This window comes from Borostomias antarcticus (assembly GCF_949987555.1).
Source record: "Borostomias antarcticus genome assembly, chromosome: 1".
Taxonomy (NCBI): domain Eukaryota; kingdom Metazoa; phylum Chordata; class Actinopteri; order Stomiiformes; family Stomiidae; genus Borostomias; species Borostomias antarcticus.
This window is the reverse complement of record NC_140234.1, coordinates 10,351,407-10,366,414: the sequence shown is the minus strand read 5'-3', so window position 1 is coordinate 10,366,414 and position 15,008 is coordinate 10,351,407. Positions and strand designations below refer to the sequence as shown.

The 15,008-nt window shown below is 45.2% G+C and overlaps 1 protein-coding gene across 1 annotated transcript in view; it reads right to left on the bottom strand.

Moving 5' to 3' along the window:
* Positions 1-1,822: 1,822 nt before the first annotated feature.
* The window catches only part of LOC311307493 (putative RNA-directed DNA polymerase from transposon BS), a gene marked incomplete at both ends in the record, with an annotated part of 111,587 nt that continues 98,401 nt past the window's right edge, over positions 1,823-15,008 (bottom strand). Inside the window, one exon of the mRNA XM_084436303.1 lies at positions 1,823-3,196. Within this exon, the coding sequence (XP_084292429.1) occupies positions 1,823-3,196 (1,374 nt within the window). The remainder of the gene's footprint in view (positions 3,197-15,008) is intronic.

Below are 15,008 nucleotides of genomic sequence, written 5' to 3'. Positions count from 1 at the left end.
TACCACACACAGACACACACACACACACTTGCATAACCAAGCAAGCAGGTTCTACCTTTCTATACCACAAATATAAGTTTGAGAACCTAGGATACATACAGCCCGCCTAAGGGGGTTCTAATGTACTGACCTCCCGGCACAGGCCTGACCCTGCTGGCAAGCTGCCTTGGTCCTAGCCAAGGAACAAGCGTTTCAGCTTCTGCTCACCTGTATGCAGATTATACCATGCTGACTGGCCTGGACTAGTCACCACATCCACAGTCTAGCCAAGAGATACCCTTGTGCATTTTACAAAACAAGTGTCATACAATTAAGGTCATCATTTGTGCAGCATGTGTGCTGTAAGTGTAAAGAAAAGATACACATCATTTTCTCCAGGTTTTATTGAATAGCTTGTAGACCACACTGAAACACTGGGCTGACAGTTCAGTTGTACAAGGCGGACCTGGGAGACCATTCAGGACACCTTGTTTGGGTCGAGGCTCTGCTTAGTCTGCTGGCCCAGGTGAACTATCAAACTGGATGTACTGACGCTGAGAATGGAGACACACACACATGACACAGCTGGCCGACACTGCACTCTAAGAGGTTAGGGTTAGGGCTAGACTGAATGTAGGTTGGCATAAAATAATACATATTTATTTTTAAATGGATGGAAAGATGCTGCCCATGCCTAGATCTTTATGTCTATTCAGCATGTCTGTTCTCACCCACTGAGGTCCCATCACCAAACGTGAAGCCTCGGATACAATAATAAAACAGGGGCAGACAATGAAAGATAGAGACAGACAGACAGACAGACAGATAGATATGTAGACAGATAGGTTAAAAATTAGAACAGTTAGTGTTGTGATCAGAAGGTACAACCAAAATGTCCCCTCAGTGTAGTGATGCAGACAGAATTATGAACACCTGCTCCTTGCTTAGAAGGAGGTTATCATCTGCCCTCTGAAACATTCAGGACCAGGGCCGTATGCAGGATTTTTGTAATACCGAGGTCATTTAGTTGTGGTGCTTCAATCTGGTGCACTTTGAGAGCAAAATGAAGAGGCTAGATCTATAAAGAACAGCACACATCATATTGGATTAATATCATCTTTAACTGAGAGCAGTGGAGGTCATCCAGAGAGGACACAACTTAAGTGAATGTTGATGAGAACACACCATCTATTAGAAACATGAGACTAGCTCCTCCTGTTACCTCTCTCCCAGCCTGGCCTCCTCCACTCTGATGTCCATGCTGGTCTCCTCCTGTCACCTCTCCTCCTGTCTTTTGTCCATGCTGGTCTCCTCCTGTCACCTCTCCTCCTGTCTTTTGTCCATGTTGGTCTCCTCCTGTCACCTCTCCTCCACTCTGGTGTCCATTTTCATCTCCTGTCCACAAATTAACAAAACATAAACATAAGCTATAAACACACCCCCATCCATCCATCCATCCATCCATCCATCCATCCATCCATCCATCCATCCATCCATCCATCCATCCATCCATCCATCCATCCACCCACCCACCCATCCATCCATCCATCCATCCATCCATCCATCCATCCATCCATCCATCCATCCATCCATCCATCCACATTATTTTTTAATCTTGCCAGGATCTAACTTAATGTAGTGTCTCTTTGGCTAACATCAGGTATCTCACCTCTCATCTCTATGCCCTCTCCTCCTGTCCATTCTCTTCCACTCTCTTGTACCTCTTGGTTTCCTGTCAACAAATTATATATTTTTATATTTATACACACCTACATACCTGTCTATTTGTTTATCTATATACAGACATACAATTGATCCCGTCTTCTTCTCCTTTCGTGTAACGTCAGAGGTCCAACTCGGTGTCGTGTAGCCATGCCAGCATCTTGGGTCCTAGGTCAAAGAGGCTGGCTTCCGAGGGTGGTCTGTACAAGGGGCAAGTGGTGATTATGTGTTCGGCTGTCTGTTCAGGGTCACCGCACTCGCATGCCGCACTGTGTGCCAGGCCCCACTTCTTCATCGATGTTTTAAAACGACCAACCCCAGTTCGCAGGCAGTTCAGTTTGGTCCATTGCCGGCGTGGTAGGTCGTCTCCTCCTATGGCGCCACCTCCTGGGTCCCAGATGTAGTGATGGACGCGGGAGGGCCCTGCTGACTGCCACTCCAGCTTCCAAGCTGCTGCCAGCCAAGCATCTCTGGAGATGTCTTCAGAGGTGGAATTGAGCATCTCTTGCGCTGCCTCGTTGTAGGGGTGGCAGGATTTGAGTCTGCTTGGAGGAGCCACTGTTGTTGTGGTGTTGTGCAGAATGTGCCACTCATATCTTTTTGCTTTCCTGGCCAGGGCGAGGGTGGCAGCCTCCCGTCGGAGGCCGGCCGGGGCTATTCCCGCGAGGACTGGGAAGAGGGACACTGGGGTAGGCTTCAGGCATCCAGTTAATATTCGGAGGGCACTGTTTATAGCCACGTCAACTTTGCTTGTATGAGGGCTTCTGCACCAGACTGGGGCGCAGTATTCCGCTGCAGAGAAGACCAGAGCTTGGGTCGATATTCGAGTCTTAGCGGACGCTCCCCAGGTTATTCCCGCAAGGCGGCGGATCAGCGCAACCCTACATGTAACTTTGGCCTTGACTTCTTCTAGATGTTGTCTGAAGGTCAGGGTCCGGTCCAGACGCACACCGAGGTACTTCGGAGCTTGCTGGACCTCCAGGCGTTTGTTGTCGACACGCACCTCCAGTTCCCTCTTTGCTTCTCTGGTGCTTAGATGGTATGCTGCTGCGACTGTCTTTCCGATGCTGAGCTGTAGACGCCACCTTCGAAGGTATGCTACCAGAGTGCCCATATCTTTGTTAAGGCCATCTTCCATCGCCTTCCACGTTGGACGTCTCAGCATGATGGCAAGATCGTCTGCATAGCCGTACTTTCTGGATGTTGTGTCAGGTAGGTCATGTATGTAGATGTTGAACAGCATCGGTGAGAGAACTGACCCCTGCGGAACCCCGTTCCTCAGTCTTCTGAGTCTACTGCGCTGGCCACTGCTGGTCTGGAGGACGAAGCTGCGGTTGGAAAGTGTCTCCATGATGAACTTCACCATGTGCCGGTCTGGAATTATCCTCAACAGCTTCAGGTGGAGACCACGGTACCACACAGTGTCGTATGCGGCAGTCAGATCCAGGTACACTACCCCAGCTTTCTCGTTGTCCTGGAAGCTGTCCTCGATGTCCTGAGCGAGTAGTGTTACCTGGTCTTTATCCCGTCAATGTGCTTTTCCCATCATGTTAAGTAAAGAGTAGGCAGTGTACCACCATCATCACCTCTTCTTTTTGATCTTGTCCTCAACAGTTCGCTTTCCAAAGCTGAGCTTTGTTTGATGAAATCTTTTCATCTTCCCCCTCTCTTTCCCCCTCTCTCTCTCTGTCAGTGAAGAAAGCAAACACGGTCAACTGTTATGTGAATAACGGCCTCTGCTATAGTTGCAATGGAAAAGAGGGGGCTTCATTGAATGAATTTCAACCATTTACACGTCATTGACGATTTATCAGTCACAGATTTATCAGTCACAGACATGCAACGTGCCAGCTTGTGCGACAGTGTGATTTACACTGTTCCTGAAGTATTGTCGGACAATAGGCTCTTTGCACAAGCTCTACTACTTCCTGAAATTCTACAGGCATTTTTATTTCCTGTCCTGTACTATTGGATGGAAGTGATTAATCAGGTGTGCGGCACACCTGATTAATCACTTCCATCCAATGGTATAGGACAGGAAATAAGGATGCCTGTAGAATTTCAGGAAGTAGTGGAACTTGTGCAAAGCAAAGAGCCTATTGCTTTGCAACACCAAACACCCAGTGTATGAGAAAATAAATATGATAGATTTATTTGCAGCACTGCTCTGTTTGTGCATGTGCGCAGGTACACCGCTTTGCTAATGTTAACGTGGGTCAAGAATAGCCTACAATTAGCTAGCCACGTTGTGAGGCCCTAGGTACCTGGATCTGGAGGAGAGAAGAAGGGAGCAGAGTTCAAGGACTATGCAAACACCTTCCCAGTCCAGTCCGCCTCCCCCTGCTGTTGGCTGTAGCCCTGGTTCTGGACCCGGACTCGGAACTGAATGTTTGATTGATCTTAAAATGACCTCATATTGGTATAATCACTGGTATGTAGACTATGATTGGTTTGTCAAATAAAGGGAATTATTCGTTTTGCTTTTTCTCGGGTGGACTCAATCTTATTTGGGTACCTAAATTGGGCCTCAGTCATCAAAACTTTGAGTATAGCTTTAGGAGAGCATAATCAATCTTGCTAGAGATAAAAGCAATGAATTAAAATAGATTTAAGAGGATTTGTGCCTATAATTATTTCTCTCAGACTCAATAGCTGCAGCCCATAGATTACATGTTCTATAGGGTGTGTTAGGGTACTTGTTTTCCAAAGTATGGTAAAATGAACACTTGCGTTTTCATTAGTGTTTATGGTCTTCTAATGTTACGACTAGTCAAGATCCTGCAATAGCCTATTCATATCTACCTGGTTAGATTTCTATCTGAAGTTGGCTAGTTAATGTTAGCCGGTGTTATTAGCAAGCTGGCTGGATTTGGACCTGATCCAGGGCTCTTGTTCTTGTGCATTCCATTCATTTCAATGAGAGGTGTGAACGGCCTATTGGTGGTATTTGGCACAGCTGCACAGCGTCATGACCTCATTTTCATTGATGAAGCTGGATTCAATCTATCTAAAACCAGGTGTCGGGGCCCAGATGTTACAGGACAAAGGACTGTTGTGAATGTCCCTGGGCAGCGTGGGGGAAATATCACCTTGTGTTCCTGGAAGAAGAATCAGTGTTTTGTGGTGTGTGGAAGCAGGTCTGCGAGCTTCAAGAATGTTAAGTTGGGGGAGGGGGAGAGCCCTTTCCACTAGCCCAGAGAGATAAGGAGGAGGTCTTAAGATGAGGTCATTTTGGCTGAAGTATGAGACTCATTGTTTTCTGACCACACATTTGTACTCTGATATCCCTGCTCTGGAGATCAGACATACCTTGTGAGCTCACAATAAAATCATTTAAACATGCCTCAGTTTACGGAATATAATTACTAGATTGATTATCAACCTGCAAAAACCTAGATATGGCCTTTGAGGGCTGAAAACATTTTCAAGAGGTTCCTACATCTGCAAGGAGTTCTCCATCACCATGTCACCCTAGGTCCATCCAGTACTGCACACATGATCATGTTCTGAGGGGGCGGCAGCAGCTAAGGAGGTAGAGTAGCCGTCTGGGAGCCTCCAGTTCAATTCCAGCTATCTCCTCTGCTTCGTTGACGTGTTCTTGCGTCCCCCGCTCCGAGCGAGAACGCAGGAGGAATGTCGCTCCCCGTCTGAAACGGCCTTGACTCCTGGAATCCCAAGGTCTTTCATATTCAAATTCTCTTGATGGTCTGGGGATGCGAGACGTGTTAAGGGAGTGCATCAGCCGTGAGCCTTGACAGTAGGCTACCAGCCTGCGCTGCGCTCAGAACAAAGTTGGATGACTGGATGGACTTTTTGGAATCCTGGAAAATGTTTATTGCGCTCTAAAATCATGAAAGCATAAATGTAAAAATGCAGCAACAGAAGTAGTCTAGATGAGATGGTGGTTTTAATGAATGGCAACACATAAATTGAGACATAAATTGAGACTGGTGATAATGCTGATAATCTACAGTAGGGCCTACCTCTGGCTGAGTTCATGGTTACAGCCATTCATCTCTTACACATGGGCCTATACAATACTTGCACAATCTACTTTGGACGTTAATCCATCCATCTATCAATCAAACTAGCGAATTCAATGGCCGGTCATGGCAAAGCACCCGCTAACGCAGGCTACCCCCCTCCCCACGATCCAGGGCTAGGAAACCGGTTCATCCAGTTTATTTGAATATAAAATAATTTGGGGGGGGGGGGGGGGTTACTATAGTCTAGTCCAGGTTCGCTGGAGGACCTGTATTTTCAGTGTTTGCTGGTAGCGGACTGCATCGATCAATGCAATGACTCTCTCAGTTTTACCCTTTTCATCAATAAAACATCATTTTTACAACCATGTCTCATTGATTGGGAAGGCATTTTGAGCTGCCGGTCTATTAGCCTACATTCGGACTCAGAGGATGACATAACTGTTTATTGAGAAACAATTGGCTATATAAAGAAATACCACAATGCATGTAGTCTAGATATATTACATTATGGTTATACACTTTATGGTAGACTGCCCTCTCGCTCGCTAAGCAGGCTACATTGTGGCTGTTTTGTTCATCGCAGAAGCCTATAGCCTATAGGCTACACATTAGAAAAATGTTTTTGTTTATATAGACCTAGAAGGAATCAGAATATGTGGAAATTTAAGTTTAGCCTATTTTAATACTTTTTCTTTGTATCGTGCTGAAGCCATATAGCCTACTGCGCTCAGACTGGGCTACATTAGCTGGTGCCCTGTCTTCAAATTTACTTCCGGGGTTTACGAGTAGCCTACCAGTTGAATGCGTTCCAGAAACAAAACGCAAAACCCTCACGTTCACCACATCTTTACTAACAAATATATTTACAATACTGTTATTTTGCGCATTTGACTTAACAAACACCACGTCTTGACCCGACGTCAGTTGCCGAGATAGATAGGCTACTGTAGGCCTAGATATATTATAGGTGTTCGTAATAATTAAATTACATCGAGATGGAGAAAACATGTGTTTGAGAACAAGGTAATAATAACAATTAAACGTTATTTGTATAGCCCCTTTCATACAGATAAATTCAGCTCAAAGTGCTTTACAACAGAGCATTTAAATTAAAGAATGTGAAATTTAATGATGCTTCATTCGTAGACTATAGGAGAAAAACACTGAGCCCAGCCTGCTAAATCTACTCAAAGACGCCACCTGGCGGTGGTGCATCACTAAAACGAAATAACACCCGTCTGAAATCCCACGAGATTTCCAACGGGATTTCCCTGCCAAATACCGCGACGTGAAATGCTGCAGCAAGTTACATTTCTAACTTCCCACATCTGTACCATGTTCCATGGCAACTAACAGCATTCCATTTTGTTCTGAGCAAGTGTGCCTGCCTAATATTGGCAATTTGCGTGCCTCACAACAGCGATTTGCACAGGCACCATTGCAGTTCATGACATAGTGCCCTCTGTATCGTTGCATTCATGAGTGTCCTGAATTTCACGCTGTATGCCCATGTCTTGCCTGCTGGCTGGCACCATGGGAAAAAGACAGAGGAGAGGAAGGACGGTAGAGGAGAGCTACTTGGACAGCGGTTATTATTATGACCAGCAGACCTCTTGTTCTTTCAATTTTAAGGAAAGAGGTGGATGAGAGAGAGATGGAAAAGACAGAGGGAAGAAGAGTTGAGGACAGATACCTCTAGCAGTGCTCTTTTCTTCCCAGACGTAGTTGAAGGAGATGCTCTTGTATCTGTACTCCTGTCCGTACCAGACCAGCAACTCCTTCCCGACAGCCAGCAGCCGACAGCAGCGAAACAGGATCCCTCCACGGTACTGAAACGCTACCAGGTTCTGCTCTTCCTCAGTACGGGCACAGTTCACATACTTGGGGGAGAGAGGGGGTGGTTTCATAAGAACAAACAGGTGAGGGAGGGAGAGACAGGAGGAAGGAAGGATGAAGGAAGAGAGGGAGGGAGAAAAAGTGGGTGAGATGTAGGGACTGACTGTATGGAGGGAGGAAGGGAGGGAGGTAAACTTTCAAGACTGGAGAGATGGTTTATTTTGAGTGAGAGCAGCAGAATAGATTCTGGAAATATGAGAAATGAGCATGTGTTCATATTTCTTAACCTGATTGTAATGCCTAATTATTCTACAGTTTACACATGCAAAGATGGGTCCATCCCTGACACGATCTCTGAAAAGCCTGCCTATTGTTGTCCTGTTTAATTGTTCATGAAGTCTTTCCCTTAACAAAGCCTTTTTATTTGCATCTCATTGTTTATAGGCCTCTGGATTCAATTCTCTATGAACTTCCTTCTGTTAGTTCTACCACAGTCCCTTACCATCTCTGGATCCTGCTTTGTCTCTTGACATGATGTTCATATGCGCAGTTTGACTTTTTGATCAGGGGGGCAGTCAGTCCCAGCCTACTTCTAACAATATAGATTAGGCCTACTTCTAACAATATAGATTAGGCCTACTTCTATCAATATAGCCTAGGCCTACTTCTAACAATATAGATTAGGCCTACTTCTAACAATATAGATTAGGCCTACTTCTATCAATATAGCCTAGGCCTACTTCTATCAATATAGCCTAGGCCTACTTCTAACAATATAGCGTGAGCGCAGCCAAATAGATTCTGGAAATCTGAGAAATGAGCATGTGTTCATATTTGAATACAGCATGTCACAACAGCACCATACCACCCATCCTCAAATGGCTGTGCAGAGCGGGCGGTGCGGGTGGTCAAGGAGGGACTCAAGAAGATGGGGGAAGGTAGTCTGGAGACAAAGCTATCCAGGTTCCTGTTCAAGTACAGATCAACCCCCCAGACCACCACGGGAGCCACGCCAGCTGAGCTGCTCATGAACCGCAGGATCAGGACTCGGCTAGATCAGGTGCGTCCCTCGCTATTTACAAGTGTCTGATTCAGTCTATGTGAGGTGATACTCAGGCCAGAAGTGGATTCCGGCAACTTATAGAGAGGACCGGTCCAGTCTTGGAGAGTGAACACTGGATGGGAAACTGGTGAGACGACATCAGGATCAGATACGGCCATGTTATGATCACAACCTGGCTGACCCCTGTCTCTAAGAGGAGAGTGTTCCTGTGGGCAGAGCAAGAACTAGAAAATCTGGCACACGAGGTAGTATGGGCACCGCCACAAGAAGCAGAGGATCCAGGCATACTGGTGCCGCCAGCAGAACTAGAGAATCCAGCACCAGATGCAGTGGCACCGGGGCCTCCAGACATTGGGGTTTTGGGAAATTGTTACCCAGTGAGCCACAAGAAGCAGAGGATCCAGGCAAACTGGTGCCGCCAGCAGAACTAGAGAATCCAGCACCAGATGCAGTGGCACCGGGGCCTCCAGACATTGGGGTTTTGCGAAATTGTTACCCAGTGAGAGTTAGACAGGCACCCACGTATCTCAAGGACTAAGTGGTAGCAGGGGCAGAATAATCCCCTCGTAGAATCAGACTAGGTTTAAGTGAATTTGTTCAGCACATAAAAGAAGGATTTTTGTAGACTATGGGGGGAGGAATGTTGTAATGTTCTGATTCATGTTGTATGTTATATTCAGTCAGGCAGTCAGGTGATATAAGGAGAGGGGCTTAATGTAGAGGGGGACCGGAAGTAACGTTCAGCAAGGAGATAACCACCAGAATGCGTAGTAATGGAGTCTGAAGTGCAGAATGCAATAAAGAGTAAATAACTTTGAGAGTGTATCATCCTTGACTTTATTACAGTAATTGTATAGCAACATGTAAACCTCAGTTGCTGGCGGTCCATCTGATGCCTGACCAGCCTCAGTGCAAATGTATAACTATGTGTGTGTTTATTCTATCCAGAATAAATCAGCCTTCAGCAGCAAGAAGTGGTCCAGCTATTTAATACACAATGCAGAAACACATGCGTACAAGACCAGACCAGTCACATCAGCAATTTTTTTGAGTCAGCACATGTGGTGGCCTCTATATTTGCTTATGAATTACGTTATACGGCCATGCTCTCCACTTAATATCACCAGCGAATAAAAGAAGTGAACGCACGCAGCAACGACCAGCAACAGCGAAATTCACTGAAAACAGACCGCATGTCGGTATGTTCGCTTCACGCGCTTCCCTCTCAACATGGTCATACAAAACAGCTTGCTGAATACCGAAAAGATGAATAAACTATTCTGTTTTCGATTCAAATGTGTATATGATCCCCTGGACTAAAAAACTAACAAACAAAAGAACAGTAACCCTCTCCTGGACTCAAATTCAAAAACAGTCGTCTAACCCTCCCTTGGACATTCGAAGTTCACTTCCTAAACCGAAGCCCCAAACGGCTGCGCTCTAATCTTTCAAGGCATAAAAACAGTAATCACCCGGGAGCCAGATAAGTGAGCTGTAAAAATTCTTCCCTGACCCCTCTCAACAAGGCGATCGAGCAAGCTCCAGGAGTATGTTTGTCTACCGGCTAAGAACATTTATATAGCAATACATTACATTAAATTACATTTCAGAGTGAGAGAGGCTAAAAGCATCATAGGAGAGAGAATATTCTACGGACATGCTACATCATCCACAGTAGACACAGGGGTATCTATCGGACTTTGGGAGGTCTGCTGGTGACAGTGGGGCATCCACTGGACCTGGTTAGAAGATAGGAGGGAGAGAGAGAGGCACTAGGGAGAGGGAAGGCCGAGGGAACGCAGAGCAGGGTTAGTAGCACATAGAGCCATACAGACCACACAGATATTGAAGCAGGCAACCTGGGGCAAGCTCCTGGAATATATTTGTCTAATGGCTAAGAACATTTAAAGAACAATAAATAATATTAATTGAAATTTTCAGAGCAAGAAAGGCTAAGAGCATCAGGTCCAGGCCTAAGCCGGATGTGGACTGATGTGTGTCTGTGTGTATGTGTGTTTGTGTGTGTACTAAATACTACGATATCCACAGCTCCGCTGTGCCTGGACTACAGGGGCAGGGGAGCATCACTACTGATCCATAGCCAGGACTGGGATGTCCTCAGTGGAGGTCCCAAGTCAGTCTTCTAGTCATTCAGCCAGCCTGTCAGTAGATGTGCTCTACTTGTATTGATTTGTTCATACACTAGTATTCCAGCATGGGTTATGTTTTTGAATGCTTCTGGTGACTAGCAGTTCTCTTAGCAACCTAATTTAATCCCTATCACCATTTTCAGATCCACATAGGGGAAACATATGGCTGAGAGATGTGTGTGGAGGAAAATCAACAGCACCCCACACACACACACACTTACATAATCAACCAAGCAAGTTCTACCTTTCTACACCACAAATATAAGTTTGAGAACCTAGGATACATACAGCCCGCCTAAGGGGGTTCTAATGTACTGACCTCCCGGCACAGGCCTGACCCTGCTCGCAAGCTGCCTTGGTCCTAGCCAAGGAACAAGCGTTTCAGCTTCCGCTCACCTGTATGCAGCTTATACCATGCTGACTGGTCTGGACTAGTCACCACATCCACAGTCTAGCCAAGTTAGAGATACCCTTGTGCATTTGACAAAACAAGTGTCATACAATTAAGGTTATCATTTGTGCAGCATGTGTGCTGTAAGTGTAAAGACAAGATACAGATCATTTTCTCCAGGTTTTATTGAATAGCTTGTAGACCACACTGAAACACTGGCCTGACAGTTCAGTTGTACAAGGCGGACCTGGGAGACCATTCAGGACACCTTGTTTGGGTCGAGGCTCTGCTTAGTCTACTGGCCCAGGTGAACTATCAAACTGGATGTACTGACGCTGAGAATGGAGACACACACGACACAGCTGTAATAGCATACTGTAAAATACATATTTATTTTTAAATGGATGGAAAGATGCTGCCCATGCCTAGATCTTTATGTCTTTTCAGCATGTCTGTTCTCACCCACTGAGGTCCCATCACCAAACGTGAAGCCTCGGATACAATAATAAAACAGGGGCAGACAATGAAAGATAGAGAGAGACAGACAGACAGATAGATATGTAGACAGATAGGTTAAAAATTAGAACAGTTAGTGTTGTGATCAGACGGTACAACCAAAATGTCCCCTCAGTATAGTGATGCAGACAGAATTATGAACACCTGCTCCTTGCTTAGAAGGAGGTTATCATCTGCCCTCTGAAACATTCAGGACCAGGGCCGTACGCAGGATTTTTGTAATAGCGAGGTCATTTAGTTGTGGTGCTTCAATCTGGTTCACTTTGAGAGCAGAATTAAGAGGCTAGATCTATAAAGAACAACACACATCATATTGGATTAATATCATATTTAACTGAGAGCAGTGGAGGTCATCCAGAGAGGACACAACTTAAGTGAATGTTGATGAGAACACACCATCTATTAGAAACATGAGACTAGCTCCTCCTGTCACCTCTCTCCCAGCCTGGCCTCCTCCACTCTGATGTCCATGTTGGTTTCCTCCTGTCACCTATCCTCCTGTCTTTTGTCCATGTTGGTCTCCTCCTGTCACCTCTGCTCCTGTCTTTTGTCCATGTTGGTCTCCTCCTGTCACCTCTCCTCCACTGGGGTATCCATTTTCATCTCCTGTCCACAAATTAACAAAACATAAACATAAGCTATAAACACACACACACCCACCCACCCATCCATCCACCCATCCATCCATCGATCCATCCATCCATCCATCCATCCATCCATCCATCCATCCATCCATCCATCCATCCATCCATCCATCCATCCATCCATCCATCCATCCATCCATCCATCCATCCATCCATCCATCCATCCATCCATCCATCCATCCATCCATCCATCCATCCATCCATCCATCCATCCATCCATCCATCCATCCATCCATCCATCCATCCATCCATCCATCCATCCATCCATCCATCCATCCATCCATCCATCCATCCATCCATCCATCCATCCATCCATCCATCCATCCATCCATCCATCCATCCATCCATCCATCCATCCATCCACATTATTTTTTAAACTTGCCAGGATCTAACTTAATGTAGTGTCTCTTTGGCTAACATCAGGTATCACACCTCTCATCTCTATGTCCTCTCCTCCTGTCCCCTCTTCCACTCTCTTGTACCTCTTGGTTTCCTGTCAACAAATTATATATTTTTAACCGAACATAATCATGCATACTGTGTATATTTATACACACCTACATACCTGTCTATTTGTTTATCTATATACAGACATACAATTTATCCCGTCAATGTGCTTTTCCCATCATGTTAAGTAAAGAGTAGGCAGTGTACCACCATCATCACCTCTTTCTTTTTGATCTTGTCCTCAACAGTTCGCTTTCCAAAGCTGAGCTTTGTTTGATGAAATCTTTTCATCTTCTCCCTCTCTTTCCCACTCTCTCTCTCTGTCAGTGAAGAAAGCAAACACGGTCAACTGTTATGTGAATAACGGCCTCTGCTATAGTTGCAATGGAAAACAGGGGGCTTCATTTCAACATGAATTTCAACCATTTACATGTCATTGACGATTTATCAGTCACAGACATGCAACGTGCCAGCAGTTGACTTGTGTGATTTACACTGTTCCTGAAGTACTGTCTGACAATAGGCTCTTTGCACAAGCTCTACTACTTCCTGAAATTCTACAGGCATTTTTATTTCCTGTTCTGTACTATTGGATGGAAGTGATTAATCAGGTGTGCGGCACAATGGTATAGGACAGGAAATAAGGATGCCTGTAGAATTTCAGGAAGTAGTGGAACTTGTGCAAAGCAAAGAGCCTATTGCTTGGCAACACCAAACGACCAGTGTATGAGAAAATAAATATGATAGATTTCTTTGTAGCACTGCTCTGTTTGTGCATGTGCTCAGGTACACCGCTTTGCTAATGTTAACATGGGTCAAGAATAGCCTACAATTAGCTAGCCACGTTGTGACGGCTATAGGTACCTGGATCTGGAGGAGAAAAGAAGGGAGCAGAGTTCAAGGACTATGCAAACACCTTCCCAGTCCAGTCCGCCTCCTCCTGCTGTTGGCTGTAGCCCTGGTTCTGGACCCGGACTCGGAACTGAATGGTTGATTGATCTTAAAATGACCTCATATTGGTATAATCACTGGTATGTAGGCTATGATTGGTTTGTCAAATAAAGAGAATTATTCGTTTTGGAACTTTTTTTTCTTGGGTGGACTCAATCCTATTTGGGTCCCTAAATTGGGCCTCAATCATCAAAACTTTGATTATAGCTTTAGGAGAGCATAATCAATCTTGCTAGAGATAAAAGCAATTCATTAAAATGGATTTAATAAGGATTTGTGCCTATTATTATTTCTCTCAGACTTAATAGCTGCAGCCCATAGATTACATGTTCTATAAGGTGTGTTAGGGTACTTATTTTCCAAAGTATGGTAAAATGAGCACTTGCGTTTTCATTTGCGTTCATGGTCTTCTAACGTTACGACTAGTCTAGATCCTGCTGTAGCCTATTCATATCTACCTGGTTAGATTTCTATCTGATGTTGGCTAGCTAATGTTAACTGGTGGTGTTATTAGCAAGCTGGCTGGATTTGGACCTGATCCAGGGCTCTTGTTCTTGTGCATTCCATTCATTTCAATATGAGAGGTGTGAACGGCCTATTGGTGGTATTTGGCGCAGCTGCACTGTGTCATGACCTCATTTTCATTGATGAAGCTGGATTCAATCTATCTAAAACCAGGTGTCGGGGCCCAGATGTTACAGGACAAAGAGCTGTTGTAAATGTCCCTGGGCAGCGTGGGGTAAATATCACCTTGTGTTCCTGGAAGAAGAATCAGTGTTTTATCGTGTGTGGAAGCATGGTCTGTGAGCTTCAAGAATGTTAAGTTGGGGGAGGGGGAGAGCCCTTTCCACTAGCCCAGAGAGATAAGGAGGAGGAGGTCTTAAGATGAGGTCATTTTGGCTGAAGTATGAGACACATTGTTTTCTGACCACACCTTTGTACTCTGATATCTCTGCTCAGACATACCTTGTGAGCTCACAATAAAATCATTTAAACATGCCTTGGTTTACAGAATATAATTACTAGATTGTTGATAATCACCCTGCAAAAATCTACATTTGGCCTTTGAGGGCTGAAAACATTTTCAAGAGGTTCCTACATCTGCAAGGAGTTCTCCATCACCATGCCACCCTAGGTCCATCCAGTACTGCACACATGATCACGTTCTGAGGGGGCGGCAGCAGCTCAGGAGGAAGAATAGCCGTCTGGGAGCCTCCAGTTCAATTCCAGCTATCTCCTCTGCTTCGTTGACGTGTTCTTGAGTAAGACACTAATTTATCCCAAAGAGCAGGCTAACACCAGCTGGCCACCATTGGTGAGTGA